General features: G+C 34.2%; 1 protein-coding gene across 1 annotated transcript in view; it reads right to left on the bottom strand.

Moving 5' to 3' along the window:
- PPP4R4 (protein phosphatase 4 regulatory subunit 4) overlaps positions 1 to 7,608 on the bottom strand; it is a 39,967-nt gene extending 32,359 nt beyond the window's left edge. The window contains exons 1-2 of the mRNA XM_061998327.1: positions 7,543 to 7,608; positions 616 to 763 (exon numbers count right to left, since the gene is read on the bottom strand). Of these exons, the coding sequence (XP_061854311.1) occupies positions 616 to 763; positions 7,543 to 7,593 (199 nt within the window). The 5' untranslated portion in view covers positions 7,594 to 7,608. The remainder of the gene's footprint in view (positions 1 to 615; positions 764 to 7,542) is intronic.
- Positions 7,609 to 18,978: the final 11,370 nt, after the last annotated feature.

An 18,978-nucleotide genomic window follows, 5' to 3' on the forward strand; every position in this document is an offset into this window, starting at 1 on the left:
CATTGGGTTTATATAATTAGTTCTCAATTTCACACACACCTCTTCAAGGTACTATGTATCTAAAAGTCACTAAACTGCCACTCAGAACTTCAAACTATGAGGCAGAATAGGTGAATAACCATTTCTGCCCCCACTTCTTGTCTTTTCAAATCCTGTACAAAAATAATAATGATCTTGTTTGTTTTGAAAAAATAATTTCCCCAATTTGGTAGCATATTCCTTTCTTATGCTCACTGAAATGTTCTAATTTTACAGTTTCTTTGCATCCTAAAAATAATGTCAAAGAAGTTAAGAAAAACTAATCATCACAGAAGAAAGGTCACCCATTCTCTCTCCATTTTCTCAGCCTCAAAATTCTAGTGCATCAGTCAAAGCTCAAACTCAGTAACAATTTATGGATTCAGTACTTCAGATAAAGTGTTTTTGTTTGCTTTAATCAGAATTATATTTAAATATCAGTATGTAAGTGGTCAGTATGCAAAAATCTTTTCTTTCATGTAAGTCTAGATAAAAAGTCAGTGAGTGCCCTCACTGCTTTATACAGTTGTGTATGGTCACTAAGGAAATAAAACATATAGAAGTAATCAATCGTTGGTATAGTTGTACAGCCCTGACCTGCATCTCTGTGTTCCACATTCTGGAGAATGATGTGTAGGAAGGAATGAGAGTATGTATGAATGGACACCGACTCCTCTTGCAGAACAGTCAGAAATGAAACAGCAGCTGTTAACTGCATTTCCACTCCTGCAACGTGCAGCACCTCCTGTATAATTACAAATTATATTCATTTAGAATACGAGGCAGAAATGTACTGAAAGAACATTCTAATTTTTACATTCACTTTTAAAAGTGAATATGCAGCAACCTGGGTAAACTACAAAACTGGATGTAAAATTATTTTATCTTAACAACAATTACTTGGAGATATTAAATCTCTTATATTGCAGCATGAATCTTTTAAGAAAAGTGAAGTTATTTATAAGATTTTTTGTGACTTTAATTTTCATCGATGCATAAGTACAAAATGAGAGGTAAAACCAGAGTAGCCAACAATTGCACTTCTATAGTTTCTGCACATGAATTAAAAAGAAATATTTATCCACATAAATTAAGAGAGCTATTAAAATAGTAGGAGATGATTTAAATTTCCTCCCGTGCCAAGTGACATGGAACACAAATGAAGATGTCTGCATGTGTGTGTGTGTGTGTGTGTCTACGCTCTTAAGAATAAAGCAACCTGTAGGAGAATATTTATTCAGGTACTGAAGCACTTACTAGTACTTAGCTTTAACATATGAGGTTATAACTAATTATGCTGACTTTAAATGCATTAATTCAGAGGTGAAAGATAATATGGGAATGAAACGTTACTATATTGTTTGAATAAAACAAGGCAACTTGTATTCCAGATTTATGCACATGCCAAAGAGTTTTCAGGATCCAGTCTATGACATAGCATCCATTCTAAGCATGCACATACCTATCAGCTAGTTGAACATTGCACTTGTTCTCTTCTCTAAAGGTACTTCTCTGTCTCATGAGAAAATAAAGTGCATTATTCTACTACTAAAGCATTACATTCATTCTACATGTGATTTCAAATTCACTTGGAGTTTAAACCTCACACTTCCTATTTAATATTTTATTCATGTGGATTCATTTCTCTTTTATTTATGTGGACTTCATTTCTCTTTGCTTGAGATGAATAGTGTTTTCTCAGATAAAAAAATCAATGATAAGCTGATACTTTATTTTTTTTAAGTCAACCTAGATCAGATTACAAAAAAAATCCTTTATGCACCTAAGTATTATAGGGCAGAAAAATTTTGCTGAGAAAATAGTTCACAGAGAACATCTGAGAAATTATTTAGTAGACTGCTTCCTTCAAAGTAAAACAAGAAGTCTTAATTACAAAAATGTCAAGCGGTTTGTGTGAGCAAATGTATAGGTTTTGGTTTAGCTGATTTCAAAGAGAACCATTACTTATCTCTCAACAGCAGTCTCAGTTGACAGCTGTGTATATTTGTAAATGCATTCTCAGTACCACTGCTCCCCCAAATGAAAAGAACTCAAACCAGAAACAGCATCGTACAGCTTACTAGTTGATGTGTGATAAAATACTTGCATTCAATAGCCAGGGAAACTGCCCTCTTGTTATCTCCACAGTCTGTGTCTATCCTCATTCCTTCATCACAACAGTCACAGTCAAAAATAAGGCCATCTACCAATTTTGTAATTTTAATGTTTCTGAGATCAGAACGCTTGTGCATATTGTTCTGACATTTTGGCCTACATTTGTTCAAAAAAAAAAAACATGCCCAAAATAATCAAAAGAGATATTGACATACTGTAGATGCTAAAACACCACTGCAGACCAGAACTCAATAGACTTGAATTGAATTTTATGTACATATTCACTTTGTATGCAATGCAAACAGGGTTACTTACCAACAAATAAAGTTTCCAAATAGTCTCCTCCACAGATCCACACAACTCTGGAAAATCATGTGTGAGAACACATTCTCTGGATGTGCCTCCTCATGGACCTCGGGAGACATTGAAATGTAAATTTCTAGATTGCTTACACACCTGTCTGCATTGTTGCTTGCACTCAGAACTGTATAGTCCCCTCATTCCAGCTTCACTGAACTCAAGTTCAGTGACTTAAATTTACTTAATATAAATTTATTTATTTATAAAGTAATGTATTTTTTCTATGTATGGGTCCTCCACTGATTCTCACTACAGAGGAAAAAAAGCTTTTCCTATCTGTTATTCAGACAAATGTACTTAACAGAACACAAAGGTATTAGCATGTTCTTGAACAATCCTAATGCCTACAAGTTAAACTCAGGCATTAAAACTTGCAAGATTTAGGAAGCCTGGCTCATTCCATTAAATGGAAAACAGAAAATCTACCTCTAGTTTAATACACTTATATCCTGCAGTAACAGAATTGAAAGAATGCTGCAGGAAGTTATTATATAGTTAATTGTTTTAGTAACTGCATTGATGCTTGCAGTAATCTTCATTTAGGACGAGAAAGACATTGAAATAATGGAGATTACAGAAGCTCAAAGATAGAATGAGGACCTTAAAATGTTAGGTATAAGACAGGATGAAAATCATTTCACCTCTTCAATTCTAAAATCAACTAAGGATGAAGAATAGCTTGCAAGGGGAGATTGATATATTAGAAAAATAAGTAACTGTGAAAATAAGTTTGGAACAAATCAGACAGCAAGGAATAAGGTTTGATGTATACACTTCAACAACAGCAGCCATACTTTTCTGCAATCACAGTATTTGGAAAACCCTTAGTCAATCAGATAGACAGCTGCCATCTTCCTCCACTGCTTTCAGCAGCAGTGCCCAACTACAGAAAACAAGGAAAATACCAAAATCATTTTAAAGGAACCATTTGGTGCACAACAAGAAATGCTGAGAAGAATGTCTAAGCTTTCCCTAAATCTGCATTTCAATGACTTCCAAGGTTCATGAGGAGGTGCATGCAGAAATCCAGAGAGTGGAGATATCTATGCAAATGAATCCATACAGGGATGCCACTTCATTTTAACTGGAGAATTTGAAATAATATTTCATAATCTCACTCCTACATTAACATCTAAATGATATACAATGTATTTCTTTAATAGCACAAACAAAACACTGACACCCCATTTAATCACTACTTCATTCTGGCACATTTATTGATGTAATGTATGTTTGAATTTGCTCATATCAGACCTAAAACACATGTTAAATACATAAATGGTCTTTGGTATAATTTTAATTTCATAAAGTTTTAAGGAATGATAAACAATTTGCATATATCCTTTTATATTTATTCATAAAAGTAATCAGATTTATCAATTTCTCACAAGTGAAATAAAAATTTGGAATGCATCCAGCAAGAGCATTGCTTACATTTATTTCTTCCTGTGTCTTTTTATCTTCACCCCTAGTAAAAATGGTACTTATTTTTGCTTTGGGTTTCTGCAAGTATGCTAACAAAGTACACTGGTTTCCCTACCCAGTTATACCGTGACAACACTTTAAGATAAATAGCACCCTGAAGCTACAAGTCATTTTTCACGTGCAAATTTGAATTCACAAATTATTTTTCCAAATCTACAGAAGTGAAACCAAGTGCAGTAATTTAAGACAATTTATGTCCCTGAAATGCTAGACTACATTTCCAAGATTCTAATCACAGCTGAGTTCGACTATGCCTTTATAAACTATAGCAGCTTCCATTTAATGGGCAGGACTATTCCTCCAATAAAAATAAAGATTTAAAAAAACCCAAAAATAGGTCACATGATTAATGATGCCAAATACTATTTTGCTGTTAAAAATGTGAACATGAGTACATTTGAACTGTTCTTCTATCACAGAATAATTAAATATTACATAACACTGCACCATTGAAGAACTTGCTTCATAAGAGTATAGCCACAAAAAGAAATTTAACTCGTATACATACCAGAAAGTTTCAATTTATGAAGCTTAAACCTGAAAGGAACACTTAGATTTAGACTAATCTTATTATATTTCACTCTTTTACCTCCGCCATGAGCCCACTAACTGAAGTTCCATTTAATTTGTCATCTAGGAAGGCATTCAGTTTGGAATTAAGTAACACTGCAAGCTGAAAAAAAAATCCCTACTTTTCTGTTATTTGCTCAAAGATAGATTGTATTTATCATTAAATTTGTCTGATTTATAATATTGCTATCTTCAATTACTAACTCTTCTTTCTTCATATACTATTTCACTTCATTGTCCTATAATATTCTCCAGTAAGACAGTTTTATGAAGTAATTAAGTACTGCCTGATCTAAACACATTACTGCACAAATATTTTCCAGGCCCTAGGCCCTGATCATGCTAATGATCATCCTTTTAAAAAAATTTTTCTCCACCTTTACATTAAAAAAAATCTAAGACTATAATAAAAAATTTCATTTTGTGCCCACTGCCTCTGATCCTGTTCCTGGGCACCACTGAAAACAGCCTAGTACCCTCTTCTCTACCACCTCACTTTAAGTATTTATATACATTGATAAGATCCTCTCCAAGTCTTCTCTTCTCCAGCCTGAAAAGTCTCAGCCCTCTCAGCCTCTCCTCATCAGACAGGTTCTCCAGTCCCTTCAGTTACCCTATATTTGCTATGTAATCACAATGAAGACTAGATAAATATTTGTTCATCATCTTTCAGTATATCACTTCATAACAAATGAGCACAATATAACTCATTAAATTAGCTTTTCACAAATACTGTCCTTTGAGCAGACTCTTTAAGATTAGGAGAAAGAAGAAGGATTTTATTTAAGACCAATTCCACAGGCAGTTAAGAAATACACCGAGTACTTTTGTGTAATACATTTCTTTCTGGAATTCTTTTATTCATATAATGTTAAGGTAGCTACTTTAAAAGCGGAAAAAAATACTGAGAGACATATGTTCACATAGCTTTTCAATAAAAGAAGCAATACACTTCTTCAAAATTTCAGCAAAGAATAACAATGATATGCAAATAAGAATGTACTGTAACAAACAAGTATTTTTCACATGGGCCCTCTTTGTTATTCAGCACTCATCTCCTAGATAGGTTGAAAACTGTGTAACATAAGCACGTCAGTCATCTCCCTACTAATATATAGTTTCTTATACCTGGCAAGGAGCATCTGATACAGACATAGGAAGAAACTCACAGCAGCTACTAGAGTCTTTTTCTCTTATCCCTAAAGTGCTTGAGATAGCGAGGACAACATAACTGAGGCCATTCTTAAGACAACTCAGACTTTCAGTTCAGTGTATTTCAGATCATCAAATTCATATTTAGCTTGAGTCAGTAATTCTTTCTGTCTTTCTGAAGTAAGTGATCTAAATAGTATCCTTAAGCATTAGTTGTTTGCAACAAAAAAAAAAATAACATTCCTGTTGGCAAATTGCATTAAGGGCAAGAATTTAAATTTTATGGGAAAATAATCCTAAATTGTACAAGTGTCCTAGTAAAATCATGACTGAGAAAACGTCAAAAGCATCTTTAAAAATGTATAGAGAAACTGAGTCTGTCCATAAAATTATGAATACAATCCAATGTTTTGAAAATAAAATTTCTAGAACAAACCCTTGTGGTTTTTACCTCTTTATGGGAAAAGACAGCACATACTCTCAAACACCTACTACAGTCAAACAGCTACTATCAAACACAATGTTCCTTTAGCTGACAATTTGTATAAATTAGAACTGGGTTTATATCAAAGGACCAATTGCATGAGACCAGGCCAGACACTGTCCTAAATCAAAACTTTGATTTAATCACAAAAACTGGCAATGGTATCAGTAGAAAACTGACAAAACACTGATACAATAAAAAAAATCCTCATAAACTTCCTGTTATAAAATAAACTTTTAGATATTTTGATAGACAAAAAAAAAATTATTTTTCCACTCAGCTGGTACCCTTTAAAAATCACTGAAAACCACTCCCAAGAGGCAGGCTAACATAATCATAGTCTTAATACCTGTTGTAGCCTTACATAGAGTTATCAGAGTTAGAATTATTTAGCTTTAGAATTATCAGGCTCTGCCATTCACATTTGTCATGCAGTTTGTTCTTATTTGGCTGAAGCATCTCCTTAAAACACACCTTACATGAACTTTTACATTTCTTTTACACAAGGAATATCACCTAGGGCAGAAGGGAAATACATATTTATCTTCCTCAAAATCAAAGAACCACACAATGATTTGGATTGGAAAGGACCTTTAAAGGTCATCTAGTCCAACCTCCCTGCAATAATCAGGAACATCTTCAACTAGATCAGGTTGCTCAGAGCCCAGTCCAATCTGACCCTGAATGTTTCCAGGGATGAGGCATCTACCACCTCTCTGGACAACCTGTTCCAGTGTTTCACCACTTTCATCATAAAAAAATGTCTTCCTTGTATCTAGTCTGAATATATTCTCCTTTTATTATTCCTTCTCCTATTGCTACAGGCCCTACTAAAAAGTCGGTAAACATCTTCTTTATAAGCCTCTTTTAAGGTTAAACCACACAAATACCTTTTGTACAAACGCATTTGCATATAAAATTATTGTATAACATTATGTGATCAGTATGTATCTACCACAGCTAGTAGCGAGTGGAGAGATGGAGGCAAAACTTCAGACAGCTAAAAGCAAAGTATACTTTCCTGGATAGCAGCAAGATCTTAATGTTTGGAAGGAAGGAGATCAAGAACATGAAAATTAACTATTGTGATTGGCTGGTCATCAAAAAGATGTATTTTGGCACAGGAGGTAAATCTTTGGAATGTGTAAATAGTATCAATTTCTTCTTTTGCTGTAACATTTTTTTTAAAATATAATACCCACAATACATCATAAATTCACTAAATGAATGTGGAAGATCTACTGGACGTACCTCTCCTAGAAAGTGAGTCTGCAATAAAAGCGGGATTTTTTTGCCCTTCTTGAAATATTTACAGTGGTAAAAAATGACACATTCAAACTTCATTGCATACAACTTACCCTGATTTTTGGTAATACCCGACGAAGTGTTTCTGCAGGATTCTGTCGCATCAGGACTGGGAGATTGGCCACCACACTTGTTCCTTGGATATCCTGGCCAGAACTTACAAAAATACATAGGTACGATACTTTACTCTTTACAATGATTACAGGTTCACAGCTTTCATTTAAAAAAAAACCAACAAAACAAAACAAGCAACCCACACTATCCAAGTTCTTCATACAATAAGTCGAGAAATGCATTACTTTTTAAATATTATATTTAGTAGAAAACAGCATTGAAAAATATCAAGCACAAAAGCTGTTATGTTTAATTTCTACTATGGAACGTTCTAATTTCTGTGTAGCTTTGGGAAAAAAAATGAAATGTTTGGAAGACCTTTTCAAACTGGATGATCAAGGCAGTGGTTTTGTGAAAGCTTTTATTTTATAACAATATAAGGGATAAAGCATAGGAAGGGGACATAAAAGATATAAATGAATACTACACTCAGCATAACATTTTAACAGAAATCTACTAATTTTTCCTTTTCTAGAAAACAGTCAGACATATAATCAGATGTATACTGACAAACATGATTAGAGAAGTAAGTAAAAACTTGGTTAATTACAGATCTTGTACCTTTCTCCTCATCCTGTGTCTCTCAGTGTAATTACACAAGTGAAAAGCAAGATGGGAGGGAAACACTAGGCAGCAATGAAGAAAAGGCATGAGATGAAAACAAGAGCTATCCAAGTGGATAAGCTTCTAGAACAGAATCAGGAAGATAAAGGATTTGGATGTCAAAATTGAAAATAAAATTAAATACCAAAACATTTTTTTTCCTGTCTAAATGCATAAAATCCATTTTGCAAAAAGAAGTCAGATTTGTTCCAACAGCTAAGCAGCTCATTTTTAAAGAAGAACGCAAAGCTCAACTAAACACATGCAAACATTTTTTAGTGTAACATTACCACTAAATGTACAATACGATTACACACATGATTTTAAAAGAAACTCATAGTAAAACTACTTTTAAATGCTTCTATATACCACTCCCCATTCTGTTGTCATCCCAAGTCCTCTTGGTGAATCGGGAACTCTTGGTGAACTCGGGAACAGGGCAGTAGATTTGCACAACCACTCTTCAGTTTCATTCTGCCTTTGAAGTATATTAGGGAATTCATAAGTCTTTCTGCAGCATTTAGAGCTCAAAAGAGGTTCTTCATCTTCAACATTCATGTATTTCAGAAGACCAAATGAAAATATAGGTACATTCAAGCATTTACATCTATTTTGTTGAATGCATACAAATGTGCTTTTAAAAATGAGGATGTTTGCATAATAAGCGAGAAGCAAAAGTAAAAGCTTTGGCTAAAACCAACACAGTCTAAAATACTCCAACAGAAATACTGAAAAGTTCTACTGGAAATATTTTTTTTCACTCTATTATTTCCCAGTGAAAATATTCAAATGACAATTGGGTATCACCAGCATTAACTTAATCATGTTTAGCAAACTGCATTTTCAGTCTATTTTTGAAAGAAATTATTCTTTACTATCCTCGCAAAGATAATTTTCCATGCTAGAAGGCTGTACATTCTGGAAGACTAAGCACAGGTTGGAAGGCAACAATTCAAACCCTTCTTGCAAGGTGGTGAGTTGCACACACCACAATTCACTTCTGTGTTAGATTTCCATTTTGCAGACAAGGGTAATTACCTAACTCACCAACTACAAACTGTCACTCTGCTTAGGGGTCTTAACATGAGAAAATCCCTGCTCCAACAAAATCTCCTTCCAGAAAGAAGAGATCTTGCTATAGCAGACATGTCTCATTTTTTGTATAGAACAACACAAGTGTTGAAAGTATGTGTCTAAAGCATATATACTATGGAGTTAACCTAAGATTGTGTGTGTCTGCATCTAAGGCAATTTGCCTTTAAAATCAATTGAGAAAAACAGGACGTAATAAAGAATTTATCTCAGCCTAAACAGATGAGCTGGACAGTATCCCTGAAGTGCCTGTTTCCCTCTGCAGATATAAAGACCAGCTCTCCTGAATGTACATGCATTCTGAATAAATTATGGTTTCTGCCCACAGAAACACATCACAAGCCTTAGTCTTACAGAGATTCATGTTTATAGTTAGCTGCACTGTTGCAAGTAGTCCTGTGGACTTCTCACATAGTGATTGATTAGAATCACAGAATATCTCAAGTTAGAAGGGACTCATAAGATCATAATGTCCAATTCCTCACTCCTTGCAGGACTATCTAAAACTAAACCATATTAGTAAAAGCATCATCCAGATGCTCCTTGACCTCTGTCAGTCTTGGTGCTGTGACCACTTTCCTAGGGAGCCTGTTCCAGTGATCAAACACCCTTTTCGTGAAGGGCCTTTTCCTAATGTCCAATCTGAACAATCCAAACATCTTTAGAAATGCTTGTGTGATTATAGCACTTAACTAACTTGGGATAAAATAGAACATTCCTACTTCCTTCAGCTGCAGAGCAATCAAGAAGTTTCCATCACAAACTTAGTCACAGCAATAACTGTTCTAAACAGGTGCTACACACCACAAATACCAGGAACCAGTATTTTTGTCCTTTTTTAATGGACCATATACACCTTAAATATTAGAAAGATAAGAACTCAAATAGAAAACTGCTCATAAATTGTGAGAAGAGCAACAAGTGAGCAGAAAACTGTGAACACTCTATGGAGATTACCACATCAAGGCTGCAACATTGTAACCCACTGAGCAAAATCTGGGAATCATTCCCAGAGCAGAGACTTCACCTTTATTGTACCTATACATTTACAACAATAAAGCGTAGGAGTAAAAGATAAAATATAAGTACAATAAAATAATTTTGCACCTATAAATGTACAATAAAGTACAATTGGGGATGGACCTCAACATAGATGCAAAGAAAATACACTGAAATTCACAATATCAGAATGTAATAACAAAACTATTAATTAAAAAAACCCCTCAACAGGCTAATAACAAAACAAATTTAAGATATATCATTTTAAGGTCAAGAGGAAAAGCCTTGATAGAGCATAAAAATAAACAAGACTTCCTGTATATTTTTTATTAAGAGTTATCTTTTTCTCTTGGAATATACCTTACTTCAGGAACACAGAAAATTACTAATCTAACACTGCCTGTTTTTTTAAAAATACAGCATGCATTCCAACTGAGAAAATGTATCAGCATCTTTGCAGTTTTTTTCATCCTCTGTTAAGACTGCTGCTGATGTACATTTAAACTGATGTGATTTTCTTAAAAAGCATTAGGAAGCAATTTTCTGGCAAAGTGAAGATCAGTATTATCCAGAAATAATGCAAAAGGTGAAAAAGAGCTGTGTAATTGAAAAATTCATTGTTTTTTAATCAATACAGAAAAAATCCTAACTACTAAAAAGTGCAACCAAAATGCAACCTTTATTCATCTGAAATGTAAAGAAAAGGAGTGTTTCCCTTTAAAGCAGAAATGCCTAGTATCTGGCTTGCTGCCAATTAAGAATCTGAAGCAGGAGGCATTTCAACACCTACACAGCCTGTAATTTTCCAACTGTGGAATATTTTTCTTCTATTTCTACCAAAGCAGCTGCACCATAGATTTTCTTTAAATATTAAAGACTTCAGAAATACAGTGAATTATCACTGAATGCTCAGATTTATACTTTTTTTTCACTGATAAATATATTAAAATAAATGCTAAATCTTTCCTTCAGTGTCACAGTAAGTTCAATGTAATGAAGGTGTTATTCCTTTATCAATAGTGCTAACTATAGAAGAACTCAAACAAGCCCTATACTTGGAAGCAATTTAGCTCAACCTCTTTTGTGCTAGCAAAATTGACAGAGGTAATACGAGTTAAGTATAAAACTTCAGGACATCCTCTGAGTTCATCCTACAGGAGACCTCAGTGACTTTACAGTGCAGGGGCCAAAACTGTCATGCCTGAACACTTCTGTCCTCACACTTACTGCCTCTGCAGCACCAGATCCTTGCTGCCAGCCAGGGATATCAGAGCTGGTCTAACTACAAGGCTTATTGAAGAGCTCCTATTGCTCAAGCATAGCACAAGCACAGCACTAGACTGCTCTCTTTAGCCCCTGCCTTTGGGTTTACTTGTTCTTTTTAACCCCCATAAAATGAAGTCCACATAATATTTAAGACTGCCTTGAGACCAGAGCAAATCCTCCTAGAAAACATCTACAAACATACAAAGGACAAAAAAGTGACTGAGAATAGTCAGCCTGGATCTGTGAAGGGGAAATCATACTGTACCAATCGGCTTGATAGCCTTGTACAACAAGATAAGTGCCTTCAATGCTGGAAGTTGTACTTTAGCAAGGCTTTTGACATTGTCTCCATAATATCCTCATACATTGATGAAGTGCAAGCATAAAGGGTGTCAAGGCAGACAGCTGAAAGCCAGATATGACAGGTTTACCTCAGAGGTCTACACTGAGGGCAATACTGTTGAATGTTTTCATTAATGACTTAGATGATAGGACAGAGTGCGTCCTCATCTAACATGCAGATGACACAAAACCAGGAGGACAGTTTGATAGACCAGATGGTCATGCTGCCTCAACCAGCTGAAGACAGACAGAAACAGGAATCTCAGATTTCCCACTGTTCAAGTTTGTAAGTCACAGAATCACAGAATCTTAAGGGTTGGAAGGGACCTCGAAAGATCATTTAGTCCAACCCCCCTGCCAGAGCAGGACCACCTAGAGTAGGTCACACAGGAACTCATCCAGGTGGGTTTTAAATGTCCCCAGAGAAGCAGACTCCACAGCCCATCTGGGCAGCCTGTTCCAGTGCTCCCTCACCCTCACAGTGAACAAATTCTTCCTTGCATTTTTAAGGAATCTCTTATGTTCCAGCTTATACCCATTGCCCTTTGTCCTATCATTGGACATCACTGAGAACAGCCCTACAGCTATGGAAGAATAACCCCATGCACCAGTAAAGTCTGGGCACAGACAGCTAGGAAGAAGCTTGTCAAGAAGGGACTTGGAGGTCCCAAGGGACACCAAGCATACCAGGAAGCCAGCAAAGCGTCCTTGTGGCAAAGGCAGCTGACAGCATCCTGGGCTGCACTAAGAAGAGCATCACTAGCAGCACCAGGGATACAATTATTCTTCTCTGTTTAGCACAAGAAACACATACATAGATAGCTGTGAGTCCATCAAAGGGCCACTAAAATAATTAAGGGACTATAACACCTAATATTTTAGCATAAGCTTAGACAATAGGGATTTTTAGTCTCAGGAAGAGAAGGCTTGGTGGCCTTATTTAATGTGTATAACATCTGAGGCAATAAAGAAGACACAAATTCTTAGTGGTGGCTGGTGACGGAGCAAAAAGCAATGGGGATAAATTCAATACACAGGAAATTCCACTTAAACCTTAAAAAATAGTTCTTCTGTTGGAGTGCTCAAATATTGGAATGAGTAGCCCTTAGGATTCAAAATCCTGAGTTCAGGACAAGACCTTGACTATATAGTGCCATAGTTAACGCTGCTTTGAGCAAGCAGGTACACTACATGATCTCCAGAAGTCTCTTCCCACCACAATTATACTATGATTCTATAATTATAGTCATGATAGATGTTTCCAGGTTTGGAAACTTTCAGCAAGCTCAAGTCAGACAATAAAATTTCTCATATTTAAAGTAATTAACTCCTTAGCATGGATGTTTAAAAACTTAATTTATGTTTAATTTGTAAAGCATTTTTTAAAACAAATTCCGCAAAATAAGAACAAATAAAGTTTACAAAGTCCCTGGGTACTCAATTAGGAACATTTGTATCTGGTAAGGAAATGAAGGACTACAGCTCATTTTACAGTATGAAGAAAGAGCATTAGTCACTGAATGTTCCCTAAGAGAATATTACCACAAAGGAGTCCGAAACGTAGCAGATAGATTTACATCTGTCTTTCTCTCCTTCATTGGCACTAGCCTGCAAAACACGATGTCAGGAGCAGAATGCAGCATTGTAAAGAAGACTGAGGTACAATGTTTACTCAAGCTCTAATTGAAGCACTGTGTTTATGAATTGACTTTTTTTTAACTCTGTGGATAACTGTACCAGTTCACCAAAAATTATTTGCTAAATAGCTGTTGTGGAATCAAACACTGAAGTCCATACTTTGTGTAACTTAGTTTTACAAACCTAGAAGTTCTGATGGATAGCTGCAGGGGATGTGTTGACACTCTATAAGGGACATTATTTTCAGTACAAGATTCCAAAATGTTCTGTTGATCTAAAGCCACCTTTATTGAAAACAAAGGTAAAAACTTACCATTGTCAATGAGAATAACATGATGAAAAATTAATAAAGTCTTCAATAACTAATTACATATTAAGACAAAAAATTCCAAAGAACATTGTTAAATATTGAAAAAGGGTGCCTGGAGGCTGGGGGATCCTTGGAGACATTCAAAATTCTTCTGGAGAAAGTCTTGAGCAATCTGATGTAGCAGTAAATTACATCAGACTTGGAAGCTGGCCCTGCTTTCAGAAGGACATTGGATCAAATGGCCTTTCAAGGTCTACTACCACCTAAACTGTTCTGTGACTGTGATTTGTAAATCCTAAAGTAATTTCCTACTTGTATAAAATCTCAGTATCTGTCAGGTTTTAGCCTATTCAAAATAATCAATTCTCCTTCCAGAACTTCTGTTCTCCTGTACAATATACTGGTTGCCAAGGCAAACTAGAAATCCAAATAAATATTTCTGTCAATAATATGCAAGTGCTTGGCTCATAAAACTTCCTTAGAGAATCTTCTTGGCTTTTATTTTGAAGATTTTTATATAGCACTTTTTCCTGTGCAGATAGGTAGACACAGACTTAAAATTCATTAAAATGCTTTCTATGTATTTCTAGGCTTTTCTATTATTTACTCACAATAAGTAAAAAATAACAAGAAGTTTTATTTATATAGTAGAAAAAGGTCTTGAAATAAAAAATATTCATGAGCTATTTTAAGACTAATTTTCATTTTATTTCAAGGTGAATAGTCCTTTGATAAACCTCAAACTGTTCTTTTCTACAAAAGTACAATCCTTTCTTAAAACTGATGTCAAGCAGTAACTTTCCTTTTGTTTCACATTATAAATGCATTTGAAGTATACTTCTGTAAGCAGAAAATTTTATAATGAGAGTGTCTAAACATTTCTTTGACATATATTGCAATAAGTATATTATAAACAGATCCAGTCCCATGGAAGGATCTGTCATTTCCTTAAAATAACTTCCTTTAAGAGCTTCAGTTGAATGAAGCCCAAGAAGCATGAGCTGTACAAATATTAACACAGTCTTGAAACTATACATTACATGGGAGAGTTTATAGACTGTTAGTGCTGTATGAAATTGTCTGCACGTTATCCTTTACCATGTTGCAAATGACAATTTACAGTATCTGAGATAAAAATTATGTTTTATCTTATAATTTTCCCTAGGATTTGAAATTGCAAAGATATATGAGCTATTTGGGATACAATTTTAGAAGGAGATAAATCATGCTTCAAAAAAAAAAAGGCTTCCATCTCAAAAAAGCTAGTACAACAATTAAAAAACATTACTTGTTTAGACACATACATATATATAATTACAAGTGTATGTATCATATTAATTATTTTATATATTATAACCAATCTTATGTATTAAAATACAATATTGGGGCTCCTATAGCAGTATGCTCCTATTTATTCACTGTTAGAATATCTTTTGAAGAACACAGTTAGTTAGGCACTCATATGTAACAACCTCAAAATTTATTTAAGTTGTCCTAGAAGCCAGTGGCCTTTTCCTATATGTAATAACACACTACAACATTTACATATGCAAGCCTTCATATACATAAAATTTATGATAATATGCAAAATTCTAGACTAGGGATATAAACTAGACTGTAACAAGTCTAATACTGTGACAGGGCCAAAGAAGCATTCAGCAACTTTGTTCTTAAACCCTTCCCTTCCTCCATTACCTGTCTAGTCAGAGCAAATAAAGAAACTTATTTTCAATCTTCCACAATGTTGCTGAAAATAAGATAGAATAAAATGAATTATTAAAATGTAACTATCTGAAAATATCCACTTTCAAGAAGTCATAAGTCTTGATAAATCACAGTATTAATATCTCCTTGCAATTCATATTGTAATCCCTTTCTATTCAAACCTCATTCGCAAAAACACTTTCTCACTCTGAACATCTATTTCAGATAGATGTGCTCATGGTCATGCTACAGTATAAATGAATAAAATCTATGTGATCCATATATTAAAAAAAGAAGAAATTAATCTGATTTTTGCACATGGCAGAACATGCACCACTGCAAATGAAATTCCTACTGTAACTGAAGTAACAATGGAAAATCTAGATTTAATCACATAGTAGTTCAGTATCATAGTGATCATGTTTACCAGGATCAGTTTGGCCACCTGAAGTTTCTTATGTTCTGCTTGATGAACAACTGTCAAAAAGAAAAAGGATTTCTAATTAACAGGAATACACCTTTCTGTTCCTGAGCCAAAGCAAATGTAAGTACAATGACACAATAACTTCATTCTTCCTAATTTTATCAGTTTCTGTGAGTTTAGGCATTAATTGTTATAAGGAAACATTAAGCTTTTCTCCCTTGAATTTTAAGAAAAGTTTCAAGAATATAAAGGGTTCTCAAAGGAACACATTTTTCTTCTCAAATATTACCCTACTTTCAACACTACTCTCTCCTAGAAGGTAAGTTTTTCCTTTCTTAGATGACTTGTAAAATGTATTGCATTTTGTATAGTCTCTGGGTAAAATTCATACTAGTATTTTCTTATTTTTAGTCTAAATTTGAAAAGTAAAACCAATCTTCTCAAAGATCAAGATAATGCCATTTCCTACTCCCAGGCAATATAACAAAAATGAGATATCAGCTAATGTTATTTTTCCCTCTGCCCAATCCTCATTCCCTGACTCAGAATTTATAATTTTCACTTTCAACAAGATTTGTAATTTCACAGCATGCATTATATGATATAAAAAGTCTTCTAAAGAAGTACAAGGCCTAAAATTTTTCTACATAGAAAGTGAGGAAAAGAAAAAAAAAAAAAAGAAAACCACAGATGCTAACCAATTTCTAGAAGGGTAGATTACTTCTGCTGACCTAAATTTGTCTTTCATCTAATTTAGACATAGGATCAGTTTCCAGTCTATTTGTTACATCAGTATATTTCATCCACAGAGTTATCTTTTTGTGACATGAAATAGATGAACACTTCAAATCACTTAAGAAATGCTAAAATGTAGTTGGAGTCTTCTTCAACTCATGGCTCTTGTAAGTATGGGGTGTTATACAAAATAGATTTGAAAGCTCCCACTTTGTTATTTTCCTGTATGTCTTTCTAGCATGCATTCTCATCTTTTCTGACCATAACATACCCCATCTTTTATCAATTTGTGGTTTGCATTGGGTTTTTTCTTCACAGTTTTTAATAGTTTTGAAGTTTATAAGAATCTTCTCAGAAATATTGAATGGTTCTTGATCCAGAAAGCAGCACTCACACATTTAAATCTCTTCTTTAGAAGATCCACTTTCAGATGTAAAAAAAGTCTATTTTTTCATGACACATTGTGTAGTCTAACAGAATATATCCCTTACTTTTACCTCATCCCATGCTTTGAGTCTCTTCAATCATTTGTTCAAAGCTTAATTATGCTATACAAATTCCATTAGGAATGCCTCTGCATACCATTAAGAAAAGTATTAGGAAAAGGTCAGGAAAGCAACTATTACTGGTCTATCTGTCTATATTGGCATTGCTTCATAAAAAAGCCTTTTCTGTATAAAAATGTTTGGTTTATATTGAAGACCTGGTAAAAGCCTGAAATAACAACAACCTTTCAAGACTTAACATACAAGTAGGACTTTGAGCCATCTTCCAAAAAATTCAAACTTTATTTAGAGTAGGCTTATAAGATCCAGAAAAACAAAATCTAAGTTGCTACATTCACCACTGTAACACAGACAAATGGTACATAAAACATACTTTGTACATGAGTTGACCATCTATTTTTAAAATCACACAATGTAAATGAAAAGAAGATGCAAATGTAAAAGACCATGAGAGACCTTATAAAGAATGCTGAGTATAAAATGAATGAAAGTACCGTGGATAAGAACAGTGAATGAATGAAAAGCCATAAGAAAAATTAAAAAGGACAAAGAGACAAAATCCAAGGGTTTGGAACCATTCCTCACAGCATTTTCCCCCATATGCAAGACAAGTGTATTTATATATCTGTACAGATATCGTAACTAGATAGATATCATATGTAATAACATATGCTGTGTTCCTGTTTCAGTTTGAAAAATAGAGGAGCAAGATTGTGAGCGATGAAAAATACACCAAAATTATTTTAAATGCTTTTGAAGCTTTAGCTGTAGAAGCAGTTCTTTTTTCCCAGCCAAGGAAATCTGACTATGACCTCAGGACAGTTAACATCAAATTCCTACCGAATTAATGCTGCATATTCAAAGGCCTTGGTGACTCAAAAGAAAAAATAATTAGAAAATGAACGCAAAACTGTAAACTTGCTCCTCATATAAGCTAGCATTTAGAAAGCTCAGAAGTGGTGTTTGTTCACCTTCTGTTCATTATTCAAATATTTTCAAGTAGTATTGGACCCCTACTTCAGACTGAAGCGGTTGCATGCATCTGCAATAAAATGTCAAACAGCTAACTCCAGTGTTGCTCATTCATCAGAAGCAACCATAGAGCAAAGGTAGCTTCTGAAGTAAACATGCAAACAGCTAAAAAATTACTTCAATACCAAGCTGTTGCTGATTCACGTTCTGTCAAACAAAAAAGTGTTTTACTTGACTCACATTCACTTTGGAAAGCAGCATGAAATTCAGCTACTTAATTAAAATGAAGCAGGAGTCTGAGTTATGTCTCTCAGAAATATGAGACATTTGTTCCACTAACAACATATAGCTTGGAGTGAACAGATAATCAAACCAGATAATACAATTAACATAATAAACAAATTCAAGTGATGACACAAGTGTTGTAAATTTTCAGCTCTCTGGCAGAATAATTTCAAACAGTAGATAAAAATCAGTATTATAAATACAGATAGTTATCTGTATTTACATCCCTGTTAAAATCATTGTAAGCATACCATGAGAAACTTCTTGCCTATCCAACTAGGTTTAGGTAATTATAATCCCAATAGCATTGCCTACCTTCAAAATCACTACAGTGATCTTAAACTGCCTTTTGTTAGACTATTTTTTCCTCACATATTCATATTTTTAATTATTTCTAATGGTACAATTATCCCAAAAAGAATTTTACATTCTGCAATGGAAAGAATAAATAAAGCATTTACCAGTAATTCCACCCACATTTACTAAAATTAGTTCAGAA

Source organism: Colius striatus, chromosome 6, assembly GCF_028858725.1.
Source record: "Colius striatus isolate bColStr4 chromosome 6, bColStr4.1.hap1, whole genome shotgun sequence".
Classification (NCBI taxonomy): domain Eukaryota; kingdom Metazoa; phylum Chordata; class Aves; order Coliiformes; family Coliidae; genus Colius; species Colius striatus.